This window comes from Callorhinchus milii, unplaced genomic scaffold, assembly GCF_018977255.1.
Source record: "Callorhinchus milii isolate IMCB2004 unplaced genomic scaffold, IMCB_Cmil_1.0 Scaffold7, whole genome shotgun sequence".
NCBI lineage: Eukaryota > Metazoa > Chordata > Chondrichthyes > Chimaeriformes > Callorhinchidae > Callorhinchus > Callorhinchus milii.
This window is the reverse complement of record NW_024704748.1, coordinates 25,171,825-25,190,361: the sequence shown is the minus strand read 5'-3', so window position 1 is coordinate 25,190,361 and position 18,537 is coordinate 25,171,825. Positions and strand designations below refer to the sequence as shown.

General features: G+C 37.5%; 1 protein-coding gene across 4 annotated transcripts in view; it reads right to left on the bottom strand.

Moving 5' to 3' along the window:
* Positions 1 to 18,537, bottom strand: part of LOC103185427 (arginyl-tRNA--protein transferase 1) — a 97,125-nt gene that overhangs the window by 59,918 nt on the left and 18,670 nt on the right. For all 4 annotated transcript variants that reach the window (XM_042336741.1, XM_007903904.2, XM_007903905.2 and 1 more), the window contains one exon: positions 7,625 to 7,657. In XM_042336741.1, the coding sequence (XP_042192675.1) occupies positions 7,625 to 7,657 (33 nt within the window). The remainder of the gene's footprint in view (positions 1 to 7,624; positions 7,658 to 18,537) is intronic.

The following is an 18,537-nucleotide window of genomic DNA, read 5'->3' as shown; positions in this document are numbered from 1 at the left end:
CAGAAACTGGATATTCCATAATTAACCAGCATATCAAATAACTTGATTTTTTTTAAAAAAAGCTAAACGTTATTCAATATTTAATGACTCGTTGATTTCCCTCCCCTCCCAAAGGCAATGACTTATTCTACGATCATCTTCTGGCACATCATGTCCTGGATGACAAATGCCCATTTGGGAAAACGGGGATGGGTGGGGGGGACGAAAGGTAGTACCATAAACACATTTGACATGAACATGGGCAAATTTTGGCTGGGAGACAATCAAGAGCACAAGTTCTATCTGTCCTGAAGACAATTGTCGCCCCATCCTCCTACCACACCTATTGTAATCAGCTAACTCAATATAGACAATGTACCACACCCACAACGTTCGTGAATTCTACTGCTTTGATTTGTTTCACACAACCTTTATCAACAGAACCATCAAGGAAAAGCTAATGTGATATTCTTAGCTTGCCATCTAAACTATAATAAAGTGATCGTTAACAGTAGAATCACGGTTAAAGTTACAGACTTTCAAAGCATTCAGTTAAATTTTTCATGACAACAATATCTTCAGCCAGCACTGATCTCTTACAAGAATATAAAATTAGTAAAAGACATCTGAGCCCATCCATATCTGTGGATCACACAGTTAGAAGTTACATATTTTTCTCCGAGCTTTCATGTACAAATTTAGACATTATAATGCTGACGTTAATTTGCATGAGTTTTGGTCATCACAATCCTGGTCATTTCAAAAGCTGATGTTCACTGGTTTGATTTTGCATCATCAGAGTTTGAAAGTTGGGATACTGTTGGATAATTATATTTTTCACTAAATTACATAGTTTTTATTCGGTAACAACAGGCAGGCAGTAGATTATTTATGATTCAAATTTTAAGATAATTTCAACAGAAATATTGCAATTCTTCAGTTTGCAATAACTGTCAAACTGGAACATATATACAAATATTGCGATATACAAATATATTTATCAATTATGAGCAAGTGACAGCTACCCAACAAACTATGATTCCACATGGCTTTGTAGAAGTAAAACTTTTACAATGTGCAGGACAGCAGTGCCTTGAGATGTCCTCCCGACGTGAAAGGCGCTATATAATTGCAACTTGTTGTTATTGTTTATCTACAGAGAATCATAAGCAAAATCTGATTTGAGAACTACTCATTTTCAATAATTCATAACTATATTTTATCATTAATAAAATGATAGTATGGAGTAGTACCTTATATTGTCACTCTTAAGAAATGATATGCTACATAAAGTTTGAACAATGTGATCTGGTTATTAAATAAATATGTGTTCAATTACTATTAAATCATTCTGGGGTGGCCTGGCAACACACGCAATCAAACATTCAGATCCCCACCCGAATGTAACAAGCGAGTCACAAAACTGCCTGAAGTTTGTTATTTCTTGGACGGTTACCAAAGATCCAGATGCATTTTCTTTTGGGAGGGGGAAGCGGTGGAAATATCATTTTATTAATGGTTACATTTTATCAGTGTAAAATGGCACAGGTTAGTGGTGTGGGACTGAAGTCAAGTGTTTTGAAATTGAAGTCTTTTCAGACATTTGCAATTCAGTTTCATCCCGTTGCCCGTTTTGTCTGAATCAGGGTGCAGAGTTTGAGCAGAGATGAACCTGGCCAGTAACTCAACACTTAATCATCTCTACCTGTTAATCAAAGATCAGCATTGTTATTCCTTCTCTCCATGCCCACTGCATCCATGTCTGCAGTCTCTCTTCCCAACCATGTCTGCAGTCTGTCTATGATTACAGGGGTGAGACATCACCTTGTTGACGAGTATCAACAAGATAATAATAATCCCTCCAAAAAAACCAAAAAACAATAATAAAAAAAAAATTGGGTCATTTTCAATCTACGACTGTTTGTGGGACATTGCTGTGCGCAATTGGCTGCCGCGTTCGCCCACAAATATACAGTCAATTCACTTTACAGTGTGTTCTGTGAAGCGCTTTGGGACGTCCTCCCGACGTGAAAAGCGCTATATCAAATGCAAGGATTATTATTATTATTATTATTATTGATCCAGTGGGCATAGCTGAGAGTGGGTATAAAGGAAGGAGAATGGGGAAAAATTGATTGAGTAATCTTCTCGTTCTTTTACATCTATACGGTGGCACTAGTAGGGAAAACTGCAACTTATTAACATTGTACAAAACAATGGGATTGTGGTACATGATGAGGGGGTTCATACACAACAGAATGGAGCCTGATATATGGTTTGTGTCCAGTTATATATTCAGTAGTTCCTGTGTTGAGAGTTCCTTCAAAACTCAGGAGTTTATATATTCTGTGAAGCAGCGCATCCATCTTAATTGTTAGCCTCCATGCTACTCGTAATACCATTCAGTGGAAATAAACCAAGTCCTATGTCTTCAGCAAGATTTGAACAGACTTGTGATACACCGAACAGTACAGAAAGATTTTTTGCAGCCTACCAATCAAAGGAAAACTCCACAGATTTGGATGATAAAGGAAACCCACAAGTAGTATATATTTAGATGGAGAGAAACCAAAGTTCTCTGTGACCTACAATATGAAGCTCGCCTTGTTTAACTGCTGGTAATTGAAGACACATGTACATGGAGCCATACAAAATTTACTTCAGTCTTGCTAACGTCAATAAAAAAAAAGGTCTAAGAAACTAACCTGGCATAATCCCAGCAGGAATGTTTCTATGAACATTAATATAACCACACAGATTTAGGTAAATAATATAAACTTGCAGTCTGTATTGATGAGGTGATAAAAGCCCATTTCCTATAAATTATAATGAGTTCTATTAGCCTTCAACGTGCAGAAACCCAAAGGTTCCCAGCTTACTGCAGAAGGTAATAACTTTCTACAGATGGCTCTTTTCAATTGAAGAACAATATCAGGTTACTGGTATGAACACACTGACCTGACAGTTGGGCACAGCCTTAAAAGTTTACTTTAAGAATGTTTGGTAAATATACAAGATTTAGTGAGGAGGTCCTGCTCCACCAGGGCACTAATCAGCAACAAAACATGCCGTTGATCTGAACCAGTATTTCTCATGCAGCACTGCAGCCATTCCTGAAACAGACCAACTACTGTATTAACTAAATTCTCCTGTGGTATTTGCAAAGTTCAACGTCAGTACAATTGGCTAAAATGTGACTTTGTAAGTGATGTTTCAGCAAGCACTTCAGCACGAAGAATTTCTGAGATACATAACCCAAAGCCTGAGTAAATCAGAGTAGTGACACAAAATCTAAGCTATATTTTACTGAAGCTGAATGACCATGGAGAGGGCTGGGAGCTCAAGCAATTCAAGTCTGATCTCACCCAGGTCAACATACTTCCCAATTCCGATGAGTTTGCCTTCAGTTCAGTGATTTGTTATCTCACAACCAGCTTATTGAATACCTGGTTTCCATTTGGCAATTAAAAATATATTTAAGACACTTATAATGGATGTTCAACAAATATTAGGTGAACATTCTAGTACGTTCAGCAGAATGTTCATCCCCAGGGAAATCATGGCATAAACTGGATGAAGGCAGCAACAATGACAAATTGGTATGACATTAATTCTAGTAGATAATGGTAGATAGTAAAAGATAGTAATAGGATGAACAGTACAGAAGACAACACTATGAAAGATGTTCAAAGATTCAGATTAAAAGGCACCAATTGTCCAAGATAAAAAAAACAACTGGAACACTAAAAGCAAACAAAACTTACAGGCGACAAGCTACAATGAAAGTGGCAGTGACCCTGACAGTGGAACACATTTCTTTGGGGAAAAACAAACTAGCAAGCAGCTGGCTTTATATAGGGCACGGGGAGTGGGGGATGTCACATGGGTAATGTCCTGACCTTATGTCATATTAAAGGAAAGTCTCTACAGTGATTTATTTCCCCTGGCAGAACTCACCTATTAGCACCAGCATGAACCGGAGACTCCAGTGGTGTCTGGAGGATGGCAAAAAAAGTGCTGAAACGTAGGACATGACTAAACAACATTGTTAAGTGGGATCATTGAAAAGTTGATGGCTCTGTTATTGCTGGAGACATACCCAGTTTAGAACATGAAACCTCACAATAATTACCCAGTATCTGTGGCTATATGTCACATTCACACAGCGTAACCACTTGAGCTGAATGCTCATGAAACCCTGCAATAGTGAAACCCTACAACTCTTCAAAGCAAAAACAGAATATCCCAATTCTACATGCAACCTAGACAGTGCGTCCATTCAATCATAACGTTCATGGCTGGCCAGAAGAGACACTCAAATTGCTGTTGATGACAGCACAGCCAACCTGGCAGGATCTGGAAGGGCAGACCAGTCACAGAAGTCATGTTTTTCTTGCATAAGGTGCCAAGATCACAATGTACTGATGAAGAAGATGCTTTGGCCAGTTTAACCTCATACTTTCACAATATAAACTCAACCATCCCATCTTTACAATGTCAAGATGTGTCTTAAATGAGTATGTACAGGGTGACCAAAAACTACTTCATTAAGTCTTAAGGAAATGATGATTTTTTTAGAAAATAGGGTAGTTATCACGACTTTTTGGTCACCCTGTATATATGTACTTTAAATAATATTGCTGATATCCACACTGCTGGATATTAGAACTACTTCATTGTGCTTATAGACTTTTAAGCACAATGAAGTAGTTCTAAATACTGGAATGTACAGTAGATGTACAGTAGGGCTGATGGACCACTTCATATTAAAGGTAGTGATATTTTGATACAAATATTTTAAGCATCTGTTCTTGTAAAAACTGAAAGCAATTACATTTCTTTGGTAAATGAAGTAATTATTTGAGGCAAAATGGGAGCTTAACAATCAATCAGCACAGAAGTTTTACACTGCTTCTGGAAAACGAATACTAAACAAATGAAGAAAAAGCAGTTTATTCTATCCAGGTATTTCCTTGCTGTACAATAAATCATAACATTTCAAATAAATTGTAACATTTCATGGGCAATTTAATCAAAAAATGAAAATAAATCAGCAAGCCTGCTGAAAATGAAAAGGAACGATAGATTTTACTTTTTTTTTTAACGTCAAACAAAATACTGTATGCCAAGAAATGATCTGATAACAGTGTGTGTCCACAACCACAAGGGGGCTAGCCGGTGGATATCAGCAATATTATTTAAAGTACATATATACAGGGTGACCAAAAAGTCATGATAACTACCCTATTATTTTAAAAAATCCTCATTTCTTTAAGACGTATTAGACATTGTAATGGTATCACGACTTTTGGTCACCTTGTACCTACTCATTTAGGAAACTTCTCGATGTTGTAAAGAAGGGATGGTTGGGTTTGTATTGTGAAAGGATGAGGTTAAACTGGCCAAAGCATCTTCCTCATCAGTACATTGGGATCTTGGCATTGAATGCAAGAGAAACATGACTCCAGTGACTGGTCTGCCCTTCCAGGTCAGGCTGACGAGCCAGGCTGACTGTGCTGCTATCAGCAGTGCCGTGGAATACTGCAGACCCGTCTGACACAGGAACTGGACTACAGGGACAGCCACAGTTCAGCTCCCTTCCACACATCCCACCCCAGGAGGATACCCGAAGGTGCGATATATGCATTTGATTTTAAGAAATAAAATTTTAAATGGATCTACTGCAAAGATATTTTTGAATGGAGAACAAGTATGACTTTACAAATTAAACTTAAGTTAATTTCCCTGTAATATGCTTTAAAATTGCAAAATAATAACGACCTCCTGTTCAGCTATTTTTCTGAAGTAATACCATCACAATAATGTTTCACATTCCAAAGTAAATGCAGAATAACTTTTATAACTGTATGGTTCTCAGTTTACTGTGGTTACAATATAGATTAAAAAAATAAGATTGTAGGTAACATATTAAAAGCTCCTGGCTGCCTAGTCATTGAGATTCTAATAAAAAAAACCTCAAATTTCTCTCATGGTTTAAGATATCAGCCTAACGCTTCAATTAAGTTATAAGCTTATTAATTACCTCGACTATCATTATTTATAATGGTAGCTATCACCTTGGACAATCATGGTTGAACATGTAACAACACTGCGATTGTCTATGTCCTTTGCAGAGTCACAAAATCACTGATGTTGGCTGGTTGAATGCCTATTCAATTTTAATTGAATCCTCCAGGTCTCCGCATTGATTCAGTCCTCTGCTGGTGCAACTGTCAAAACAGTTGCAACTCTTCTTTAGAAGTTTGGACAGTTTCTAATTTTAATTTTTAAGCCATGATCCCTTTTTGCTTTGTAGGTACAAGATATAACATCAACCAGCGCTTGACATTGCCAGATTCTGTTTTTGCACCAACTTGATTTGTGCCAAAGCAATCCCGAGGGTAGTTTAATTCCTTGATACACAATATTGTTTTGTTTACGATTACAACATTGAGCAATTAATAGCACCCTTCACATGGGGTAGCGTCTCGGTGTGCTTACATCTGAATGATGGCAATTCTCATGCACTGCTTATTGTGGCTGAAGCACAAATTGGTCATTCACAAATACCAGTGATAATTTTCACTCGAGCTGTTAATGAGTTGGAGAGGTACAAATATCAATAAATATCAAATATCAATATCATACTGACTTGCGAGATGCAGCCAATATAAAATCAAAAAAAATCTATTCAGCAGTGAGTAAGTAAAGCCTCAAATTTAGAGACAACAGAGAAAGATCCAATTACAGTGATATCCAAATTTTGAAATTTGGATTTAACATTTCATCCGTGCCGTTTAATCTTGCATTCATCTAGGAAAGCTGGCCAGAAAAAGTAGTCATTTGCAATTTCAAAACAATTGCAGATGCGCTGCCAACTCTGTAAATCTCACCCTACAGTATAAACGGTTTCCAGCTGAAGGCATCTTTGTGTTTGTTACCCTTACAACATAAATACACAATTCCATCCCCATCACAGCATACATTCAAGCTGTGCTTCCAAGGAGGGGATCAAGCATTTTCATTCTACCAGCCTGGTATCAGGACAACTTTATTCTGCAAAGGACAACAACATTTTCTATCCAACCGTGGATAAAATTGGAATCCTAAATGCAATGAATAATAATAATCATAACTCTTGCATTTGACATAGCACCTTATCACGTCTTTGAGACGTCTCAAAGCGCTTCACGGAATATACTGTCAAGTGAATTGACTGTATATTTTGTGGGTGATACAAAATATACAGTCAATTCACTTTACCGTATATTCTGTGAAGTGCTTTGAGACGTCTCAATGACATGATAAGGTCATAATTGTAATTCTAGAATGTGTGGAAGTGTAAAAGATCGTGGAGTTCACTCTCAAAAAGTCTACTCATTTGTGCATTATGATTATCAGACATGCCTAACATTGTATTGCGCCAATATTACTGAATTCCTGAGGTTATTTCCCTTGACAAATCCAAGAGGTAACAAAAACATTAACGCTTAAAGTTTGAAACCCAAATGGGCTTGAGTCAGCAACAGTGCTTATCTTATATGATGGTAAAGAATAGTTTAAGTTGACATTGCTGACAGTCCCTTTAGCTCATATTCTACTCGAAGATTTTAAAAAAAAGCAGTGTATGTAGTGTAAGACATACCTTGAGGGGCGATTGGCAAAGGAATCGTGTGAACTTTGTTCAGCGAATTCAGCGTCAGCAGAACGAGAAAAAAAGAAATAAAAGGACAAAATGTTATTCAGTTAGCTCTTGCAATAATAACTCATTTAATAATAATGCAGATCACCATATTAACAAGTTGTGTAACTATACTCATTTTACTGGGCACAAGGTAACTCACTTACGCCATCTAATATTATTCTAATACAACTGGGCTTTTTCACCACAATATTATACAGTACTTTAAGCAGATCATTCATTATTTCCCCGAAACAGTTTAACAAGATATCATTACAAATAGAGTGTTTGTAAGCCTTAGTTTGTAGGGGAGGGTGGGGGGGGAGTGGGGGAGAAGAGGGGAAAGAGATCAGCCAAAGAGTTGTGCTTCATTTGTCACAATTATATCATATGCAAGCGAGGCAATTTCCTGTTTCAACATCATTTCATTGCTCTTTTTAAACAAACTAGCTCAAGTTGGTAAACACTTATTAAAAAAATTACAGAACAAGAATAGGCCCTTCATTCCACAGCCCTATCCGCTGCAGACATTTTGCCACTCCTCCCTCCCTGCTTGCAAACTCAAACTGCTTAAAGATGTCCCACTAAGTAAATTTAATTGTTAGTCTACAACTGTCCTTTTCCTCCAATACTTTTCTCCAGCAATGTCTTTTGCAAAGAGGTCGGTTAATAGATCTTCAACTACTTTTGTTGGGAGTTTGCTCCTTTTCATCTATGATCCATCATTTTAAAGAACTGGAACATGTACTCCTCAATAGAGACACTGCCCTTTTAGGATACAGAGCAGACTCAATATAACCAGATTTAGATGAATTTCATATGAAAAAGATAAAACAAGTAAGCAATACACATAGTAATTTAAAAAGTTTTGAATCAATCAATTCATGAAGTATATATTCAGATATATTTTGTAGTGTTGTATTTCAACTACTAAACCCACTGTTGGGAGATTCAGTGTTCTTTTTAATATAAAAACAGAAGTTGAAAGTTGCACTGCTGAGATCTTGGGTCTGCTTTTTTGGAGGAACGGGAGAGAAAAAGAAAGAGAGAAGGGGGACATATTAGACTTTTCTTTAAAATATCCACCTTTCTGATTTTGCAAGTGACAACCAATAAAATAATTGACATTACAATGGATGGCAATACTGACCAACCGTGCATGCCTTACCAACTAGAAGGAGGGGAAAAAAATAGGAGTTGTTTCCATGAGGAATAGGTGCAATTTACTCAGAAACTGTAATGCCAAAGAAGAAACTGAAGTAAATAAGCAACAATATAATCACTCAAAATGAACTGCAATAAAGCATGAGTGAAATAATCCGGGGAATGCAAGGGCAGGAAGGACAACCCCAAAAGACAGTCACACACCTTTCACCAATTGAGATAGCCCACACCAGCTCACCACAACACATATCTGTTGTGATCGAAGGCATTTTTCGCCCTATATACAAATGTCAAGATGTTTTCCATAATAATAATTGTTGCATTTAATATAGTGCCTTATCATGTCTTTGAGACGTCTCAAAGCACTTGACAGAATATATTGTAAAGTAAATTGACTGTATTTTGTGGGTAAAATGTTTGTGCTTTCTTGCAACTTTTTTTGAAATCGAAGAGAACAAGGTAAAGCACAGTTTAGATATAGCACAGTTGTCTTTATAATAATATTCTTTGATTTGATATAGCTTATTATCACTTTGTTGAGACGTCTCAAAGCGCTTCATTCACAGTGTATAATGTAAAGTGTAGCGACTGTGTATTTGTTCGAAACTTACTGGAAGATTAACAACTTCTGCGTATCGCTACAATATTTAAGACCAACACTTCCAGTATCAATAACTTCCAATCCTAATATTGTTGTTGCTTATGGCTCTGGTTCCTTATCTCGGAGAACAAATACCGAACTTAAGACTCCAAATAAGAAAGGCCATTGTATCAGTTCTTTGTTTGAGAATAATATGAGCAAGGAAAAATATTCCTCTGCGGGTGACTGAGTTTATTTATGCACATATAAAAACAAAACTCAATATTTATTTCAATACCAGTGCAAAATGGTTTGTTTACAGTGGAGGCTTGAACCCAATCAAGAATATTCAGCTTTAATAGTTTACAGGAAATTAATCCTGTTACAGGATAGAAAATGTGCAGACTATCAAAGCGCTGAAGACAAGCAGGTATTTAACAAAGTTAAACTCAAGATGGTGATGTGATCAGCTAAAACTTCAGATTTAATTATCATACCCAGTTGAAATCAGAAGCTTCAACAGCATAACTTGTCCTTTACTGTAAACCATAGCGGTTCCAATTTTCCACAAATTAAGGACTTAAACATTTAGAACAAGCTACCTTTATACACTGTAAGCAAGGGAAACTTGCAATGCTGAAAGTCACATTTAAACTCTTGGAATCATTCGCCCGATAATTTATTTAAACAAAATCCTGGCGCCAGTGGAGTTCAAGTCTGTCATTAATTCTGACGTCAGTATACACCCAGGAGTTTACAAATTGTACTCCTTACTTGGCAGTCTGTGTATAACCCTTCAGGTCACCAAACTGTGCCAAAGACAGTTTTAAAAAAAGATTCCCAGGATTGTCTTCTGTGGTTTCTCTGAATTTTAGTAGTGTTTATAGAAAAGCCTGCTCTATTTTAACAAAGCACAGTAGTTACAAACACACTATCAAACATGAAAACATAACTCAACATCTGCTGCAAATAATTTCACTGCAGCACAAAGGTTACTGATCCACATACTGCCCTGTGACAGAAAGATTACAACCTCAACATAATATATCCCAGCTCACATTTCTTTAATAATTTATGGCAACTCCTCCTCTTTGATTGCAAAATAATTTTAAAGAAAACTAAAGACCATTGTCCAGGTAGTTTTATTGAAGACATCATTAGAGAGTGTGGCACATGCATGCCAATCTTGACCTTTAGAAAATCTTCCAAAGCCTTTACCAGACCTACTGCTGAGATATACTTAGACGTAACAGTCATAATACTTGCATTTGATATAATGCATTTCAGGTTGTCAAGACTCAAAGAACTTCACAGGTTTTACTGTAAAGTGTAGGCAAATGTGGCAACCTATTTACACACAGCAATGTTTCACAAACAACCATGCAATGCATGATCAATTTTATCTGGGAGTTTGTTGGCCAGGACACCAGGAGAAATTCCCTTCTATTTTCAAACAGTGCAATTGGATTTTTAACATTAAGCTGAACAGTCAAATAGAACCTCGGTTCAACACTTCATTCAAAGGACCTCTGACAATGCAGTACACCCAGCAATGCACTGAGGTGTCGCTAGATAGACTATGCATTCAAACCCTCCAACCAGATGTGGGGTTTGAACTCACAATCTTCTGACTCAATGGTTAGAGGCGAGAGTGCCTCGAAGTCAGGTTGACATCTCACAGTTTGGATTGCTATTCAAGTTTGCTATTCAGGATTGTGGTCCCTATTGGGGAGGAATGTCTCAACTTTGCTCACTTTTGTTTTTTCTCGTCTGCAATCAGTAGCATTATATATGATGCTGTGAATACATTTAAGAGTGGGTTATAGACCAGTCTGGCAAAGGCAAGATGGCATTTCCCTGCAATTCAAAGCAGGCAGTAAGTGCGGGAGTAATGGAGTTCAGGGGAGAGGCATTACTTGTTAGGAGGTGAATAAGAGAAGGTGCATTGAAATCTATGGGGTTTTGATAGGGAATTGAATGGGACTCGCGTGAATGTACAATGTAGGTGATTATATGTTTTATAACGATAAGACTTATGCGAGTTTTTCTGTACTGGTACATCCTTAATGTAACCAGCATCCGAATTAGGAATTGCCTTTGGTCAAATACTGTGCTCAATACCAATTTACTTTGCTTTGGTTGTTTATTTGTTTGTTTGTTGTGTGTTGCAATGCATTTGGAGTGGGTCTGGATGGTGCATTGAATAGTTTAAAACTGCACAAGTGCAAGTACTACATGAACAGCACTTTTGTCTCCACCTTAACTTGGAGACATAAGGACTGAATTGGCCATGTGCCAATTTCCTAACTGCTAAAACAGTGGAACCTTTTTATAGGAAACCTTGTCTGCTGCAAGAAAATGTCACAATGTCGGGAGAAGACTTATTGAGCATTACTAACAGTTTGATGAAACGAAGAAAGAACAAAGGTCAAGTTTAGCAATAGTAAACAGCTTAATTTCAAAAGCTACATTCACAAAATTGATTGAAGCAGGATTTGGGTGATTTAAAGACCCTCCAAATCAAAAAACATGTCAAATTCAGATGCGGGGGGTGGGGGGTGGGGGGGGGGGGGGGGGGGGGGGGGGGGGGGGGGGGGGGGGGGGGGGGGGGGGGGGGGGGGGGGGGGGGGGGGGGGGGGGGGGGGGGTGATGTGAGCTTGACTTTAAAATAACCAATTGCTACCCAAGAACATTATTTGCAATTAAATGTCTTAAAACGTTTGATAAAGAGGATTAATCAGTATCCATATGAAATAAGCACTTCATGGTAATAGTCTGCAAGGTTCCGTGATAAGCACTGAAATCTTTCTTATGGGCTACAAAAATGGGAGATTACCACAGATTTTCATTGTATGTTGGATCCTTTATTTCCATAAGGTTGTATAACTGAAATGTAAGATTTTTCCTTTAAACTATTTAAATCAAAGGAAATTGTGCTTAATTCAGGAACACAATTTTGACATTGTGCTTCTTCGTATACATCAAAGTCCTGTTCGGCTCATCTTAAGACGAGCCATGTACATTGTCATTATTAGAAATTGTGTCTCACTTTTACATTATATAGAGAGAGTATACATTATACCTTGAGCTAAATATGTCTTAAAACCTCAAATAACTGGATTATGGCCAGTCAGAAAGTGTTAAGGCTTTAGATCATTTTTCCAATTAAATATTACTTAACATGTGCAACAAGTCAGACCGAGTTGGAAGGTCTCAAGCGTTAATCGCTAGCAGTGCTTGTCGAGTTAGGTGATCTCAGTCAGGGGAGACTAGGCATGCTACAATTGGCTTCAATGCCCCTGGGAAAGGGAGGGGGAAAATATGCTAGGATTCTCCTCTCTTGAATGTTATATAATCAATCCTGTTGCAACATGCATGTAAGGGTGAGGTTCAATCTGACTCAGCTATAATGGTAGAATAGGCTGTTAAACACTCATCGACGAGTTTCACCTATGATGAATGCCCACTTTGGGTGAAGGCACTGGAGGACAATCAGCCCGAAAGGAACCTTAACCCAGTTCAAGTCGGCACCACGAAGAAAAAAGAAAAAAAATCTTTGAGGGGAACGTCCTCAGCCTCCTCCCAATAAAATAGATGAGCACAATTATGAATACTTTCAATAAAATACAATCATTCATTGTCATAATTGTGGCATCCCTAGTACTCATAAACATAAACTGTACTGCATTCAATAGAATAGATTATGATGTTCTGAAACATATACACAAAAGAGGAGTTGCTGCAAAAAAGTTCTTTGTTAAAATAAGCAAGTTCATATATAGCAAAGTACCTTATAAAGGTAAATGCTCCACAAGTATAAGTTGTATATTTTCTACTCTTTGTTGGCCAATTTGCAGTTTTTCTGCTCGCCTTGAAGTGGGCTATAAACATGATAGTTAAAGTGTTGCCCTAGCACTTTTGCACAGTTAGACAATTAGAAACATATTTCTTGTTAGTGCTCCCTAAAACTGTTGGACCAGTGGCCAATAGAGCAAGCCTGCTCTTAATTATCAGAATACACAAGGCAACTGTTCCACAGAAGGTTATCGCTGGACACTCTGAAAACAATCAGTTTTTTAAACTGTTTCAAATCAGGCTGATGTTGCAGGCCCACATTGTTTATGTAAAACGTTATCCAGTGAGGGATACAGGCTGTATTTAGAAAATACTCTCTCGAATGATTAATGTAACACTGTATAGTGCTAAATAAAGTTGATCCTTTGAGAGTGAACATTATAAACTCTCCATATAGTCATATTTTACCATCTCCACATTAAAATATTCTACGTCTTTATTAACACTCGTCAGTCAGAGAAAGAACATGTTACCAGTTAAACTTTCACAGGAGTATTTGAATCTTAAAAGAGTGCATGGCAGTCAGAACAAAGTCAAAGGACAGAAAAATACTTTGTGAAGCAACAAAGAGTTTTGCACGATAGTCAGCTAAGGTCAAATTGCACAGATTAGGTTGAGTAACAGATCGCTAACATGTACACTTAAGTATTGCATTTATTTTGGAGGAGGTCTGAACTTATCAGGTTTAAGTAGTAGTTGGCGGGAAATTAAACACTTCCCAGTGTCAGTATCCCTGTAATCAAGACTCTCTGCGTCCTCTCTTACTCTTAAATCATTCTTTCCCAGGACCTCAAGACCTTATAACCCATCAACGCCCTCCTTCCTACAATCTACAAGGCTTTACAACCCAAGCTCAAAATTCCTCCACCCCCAATACTTATCTTTATTTCACTCCTTTGCATTTCAACTTGGCAGTATAGGACTTTTTAATCTCCATTTCGCAAGATTTCAATGCCTGAAGCAGAAGAGGAATCATTGAAGGCAACCCTTGGAGGACACTCTGCTCTCTTGTGAGAATACATTAGTTTGGGTTCATGAACTCGTGTGATACAAGAGTGAAGAAGTTACAGGGAAAAGCATGAAAGAGGAAACTCAGTTTGGAGATGTGCGTCAAACCTAATGTCAGCTTCAATTGGGATATTCTTGGACCTTGAGCCAAAACAATGGCATTGGTCTGTGAAGAGAATCAAATTATCTCTCAGGATTGGAGACGCCACTTTGGGACTCAAAATCAAGAATTAGCGAATAATTTTGATGAGTTTGGTTTAAACGAGACAGGCTGATTTTAAACTAAAACCACGAATAAACGTTTAGCAAAAGAAGGTATTTTGTTTGGGTACTATGACTGCATAGGAAGACTTCAGCTATCTTGCAACAGAGAAACCAAATTAAACTCAAGAAAACTCAATGATGCCTAGGAAAAAAATGTCTTGCACTGAGAATAAAGATCTGACCTATTAATGAGCTAACTGATAAATGAACAAACTTTACAATAAGTGTGAGTACCCAGTGTAAACATGGACAAGTTGCACACACAGTGGGCAATGTTAACCCGCTCCTATGGACGACTTTCATGTTTCCTATTTGTACTGCTAGAAGCAATTTGAAATCAAAGTGAAATGGGAATTTCTTTTTTTTTAAAAACATATTCCTAGTAATTCTCCCCATTTAGTTGATCCGTATGTGGTGGTTAACCAATTAAAGAATGGTAAGCACAGCATGTCAATCTGTGGCTTTGTTTCAGTATTCCCCCTCCAACAATGTTATCTTTATTTCTCTCCGTTACATTTCAACTTAGTAGTATACGGCTTTTTAATCTCTGTTGCTCAAGTTTTCAATGCCTGAGGCAGTTAAAGAATTATTTGCATGTAGAGGTTAAACAAATAAAAAATTGGAAGTACAGAGGCTAAAACTGTGGCTATTAATGAATCATTTTAATGTTTGATTGCATTACAACGTGCCCCGAAAATGGTTATACAAAGGTTCCCATTTGCAGGGCGTCTGGACAAAAGGTGTACAGTCCTCACACTAAGACGCTGTTCGATGTTGGCCTAAAAATAAGTGCTGCTTGATGTGCTTTTTTTCCCACTTATGTAAATATAACAATTTATATACCTTTTTGCCTGCTATTTCTGGACCGATCTGTGGCTCTAATATTTTTTGACCATCAAGCCTATTACAGTGGCAACAGGAGAACACATCACATGCGTGTGGATCAGTTTGCTCCAAACACTGCATGTAATGTATATAAATGGTTGAACACTATGTTGATACACGTAGAATTACAACTAGAGCAAAGGGTGCTGGAGGGTTGCCAGCAACCTATCCAACCCTACCCCTAGAAATCAGCATAGGAGATAAAATTGGGGTTGAAAAAACAATGGCGCTTTAATACTAACTGCCTGAATTTTTTTCACAAAAAACCTTTCAATACAAATATATTTTTTTTGCCATGTTCAAATCATAACATGCTAAAGGAGAATGAAGTGCTAGATTTTAATCCATGCCATTTTGGAACAGACTACAATTTTTATGGTTCAGGTCCAGTTCAACTCTCAGCTGTCAATTCTGGCACACTACAACACAATTGTATATTTTTGCGTCAATGCAGAGCCAGTCTAAAGCATGTTAGGTCGATTTTTGTTGGTGTTTCAATCACCACTAGGGGAATATCGTGTTACTGTTTAGGGTCACTGACAGCTTGGACTTAAGGTTTTTATTTACAGCCACATTTCCCAATATCCCCAACTAATTTAGTGTGCCTGACCACATTTCAAAACCTATACACATTTCAATGCTACTATTTATTACTACATTAACAATAATTTCTATTTTAGCTTCATAACCAAATTATCTATTTTCCTCCAGGATGAAGAAGTGCCAAAGCCAATATTTAGTCAGGCACGGGTCAGAAGGTTGCAGAGCTACCTTTACATTGGAAGTGGTGGGAGAAGTTTATATTTGATGGAGCTGTCAATGTGAATATAAAAGCAGACAAAATTTCTAATCCATTCTTGACTAAACTCAAACACCATTACATCTGTTAATCTACTGAAAAAATTAAACAGCGGACTGCCAATCATCACGATGCTATGAGAACCTGACCAATGCATGTTATTCTTTTTCCATCAAATAGTTTTGCTAAAAATATCAACAATATGGCAAAAAATCATCAGTTCTTCATTTCTGAAGAACAACATTTGGGCAGTGGGTGGTAGTAAACAAATGGTTCATATTATGGTACCATAGTATGAACCATTTGTTTACCACCACCCACTGCCCTTCAGTTAGGTATGGAAACAAATTATTTTTTGAAATCAAAGTAATGAAATTAATCACTACATCACCAATACATGTTTGATAAAACAAAAGAAAAAGATATTAGCTGTTGAGCAAGGGTTCGTTTGTCAGATCTGTAAATTTAGCCTCATTATCCACGATTTCACAATATCAAAAATCAGCAGGATGTCTCATCACAAGATGCCGGTTGAGAAATCTGGACAAGAAGTAGGTAATCAGCTGGCCCATTAGTTCAATCTCATTACAGAACTACAGTTCATTACCGGGAATTCATTTGACTGAACTAACATTTGGCAGCTGAAATAATTTTCCAGACCTCCAACTATTTGAATGGAAAGGGATTGCAAACTTAATCTCATTTACCAACAACTGAGTGCGTTCACATGTCAATCAACATCACAAAGGTTCATGCAATGTTGTCACCTTTATCAATCTGAATTCAGATACAGTTCAGAATTGAAGTCGAAATCATTGGAAGTTATTGCTGCCTTTTTAAACTATTTACGAATCAGCATGCAGAAGTGGGGGAGGGGAGCAGAAAGAGATTGGGGAGAGTTTTGAGGGATAAAGCCAGGTAGAGTGAGGAAACTTGCCCAACATTTCGCCCTGCTGGGAATCGCACCCAGGTCTCTCGCTTGCGAGACGCATGCTCTAACCACTGAGCTACAGGACTCCACGTATGTAACATATAGCAGTTTCTGCTCAATTGCTAATGGATTTTCAAGTTAGATGTAATGCAGACAATGGTATGTGGCAATTCGGACAACAGGAGGGAGGAAGGGAAGAGTGAAGCAGGACCAGGCCCAGTCCAAGATCGCATAAGAATTAATCAAAGTTGACAGTTGCACACCAGACTCTGCATTTTCTACAAAATTATGTAATTCAGCAAAATACTATTGGTTCGTAAAACATTTCTAATGTGTTTGTAATATTACTGAGTCATGTTCAGTCTTGCAAATGCCACATTCATCAATAATCACTAAGGTGCTAATACTCTTGTGTTAAAGTCGGTGCTTGCCACTTTAAATAAAAATCATTTAATTTTATTTTTAAGGAACTTCCTCTCCACCATTTTATAGAATTTCATAGAATCATAGAATTATACAGCACAGAAGGAGGCCATTCGGCCCATCATGTCTGTGCCGGCTCTTTGAAAAGAGCTACCCAAATCAATCCCACTCCCCCGCTCTCTCCCCATAGCCCTACAAACTTGTCCTCCCAAATAATTATCTACTTCTCTCTTGAAAGTTGTTATCGAAACGGCTTCCACTACCCTTTCAGGCAATGCATTCCAGATCCGAACAACTTGTTGTGTAAAAGAAAATTCTCCTCACCTCCCCTCCATTTCTTTTACCAGCTATTTTAAATCGGTGTCCTCGGGTTACAGACCCATCCGCCAGTGGAAAGTTTCTCCTTGTTCACCCCATTGAATTGCCTCATAATTTTGCAAACTTTTATTAAGTCTCCTCTTAACCTTCTCTGCTCCAAGGAGAATAATCTGAGCTAATATCATTAATTAATACCATTAATTTCTTAATGGTATTCCTTAGATGCCATTAAAATTCCCAGGCAGCCCACAGGAAGAACTCTGGAAACATATTGTGTTCCAGTGGAGTTCTCATGAGTCGGTATGACTCACTTTTCGTTAGAAGGAGACTCCATTTGTGCTACTTAGATTTTTAAAGAAATCTCATTAAGAAATACCACAAATTAGACCCTATTGTTTCTGGTCAACATCATCTGTCATCATGCAAAGTAGAACACCTAAAAATTAAATAACAGTTGTCTTGATTGGCAAAGACAAAAAGTCCACAATCCCCAGAGAGGGTTATACTGTTGTATATGTTTGGAAATCGGTACTGACCTCACCAAAGCCTAATTAAATCCCCTCTTGTATAACTTCTCAAGTCTTTTCTGAAAATAAATGCTTGCTGGCTAAATGCCATTGTAATTAAACATGGTTTAACAGTTTGCAATA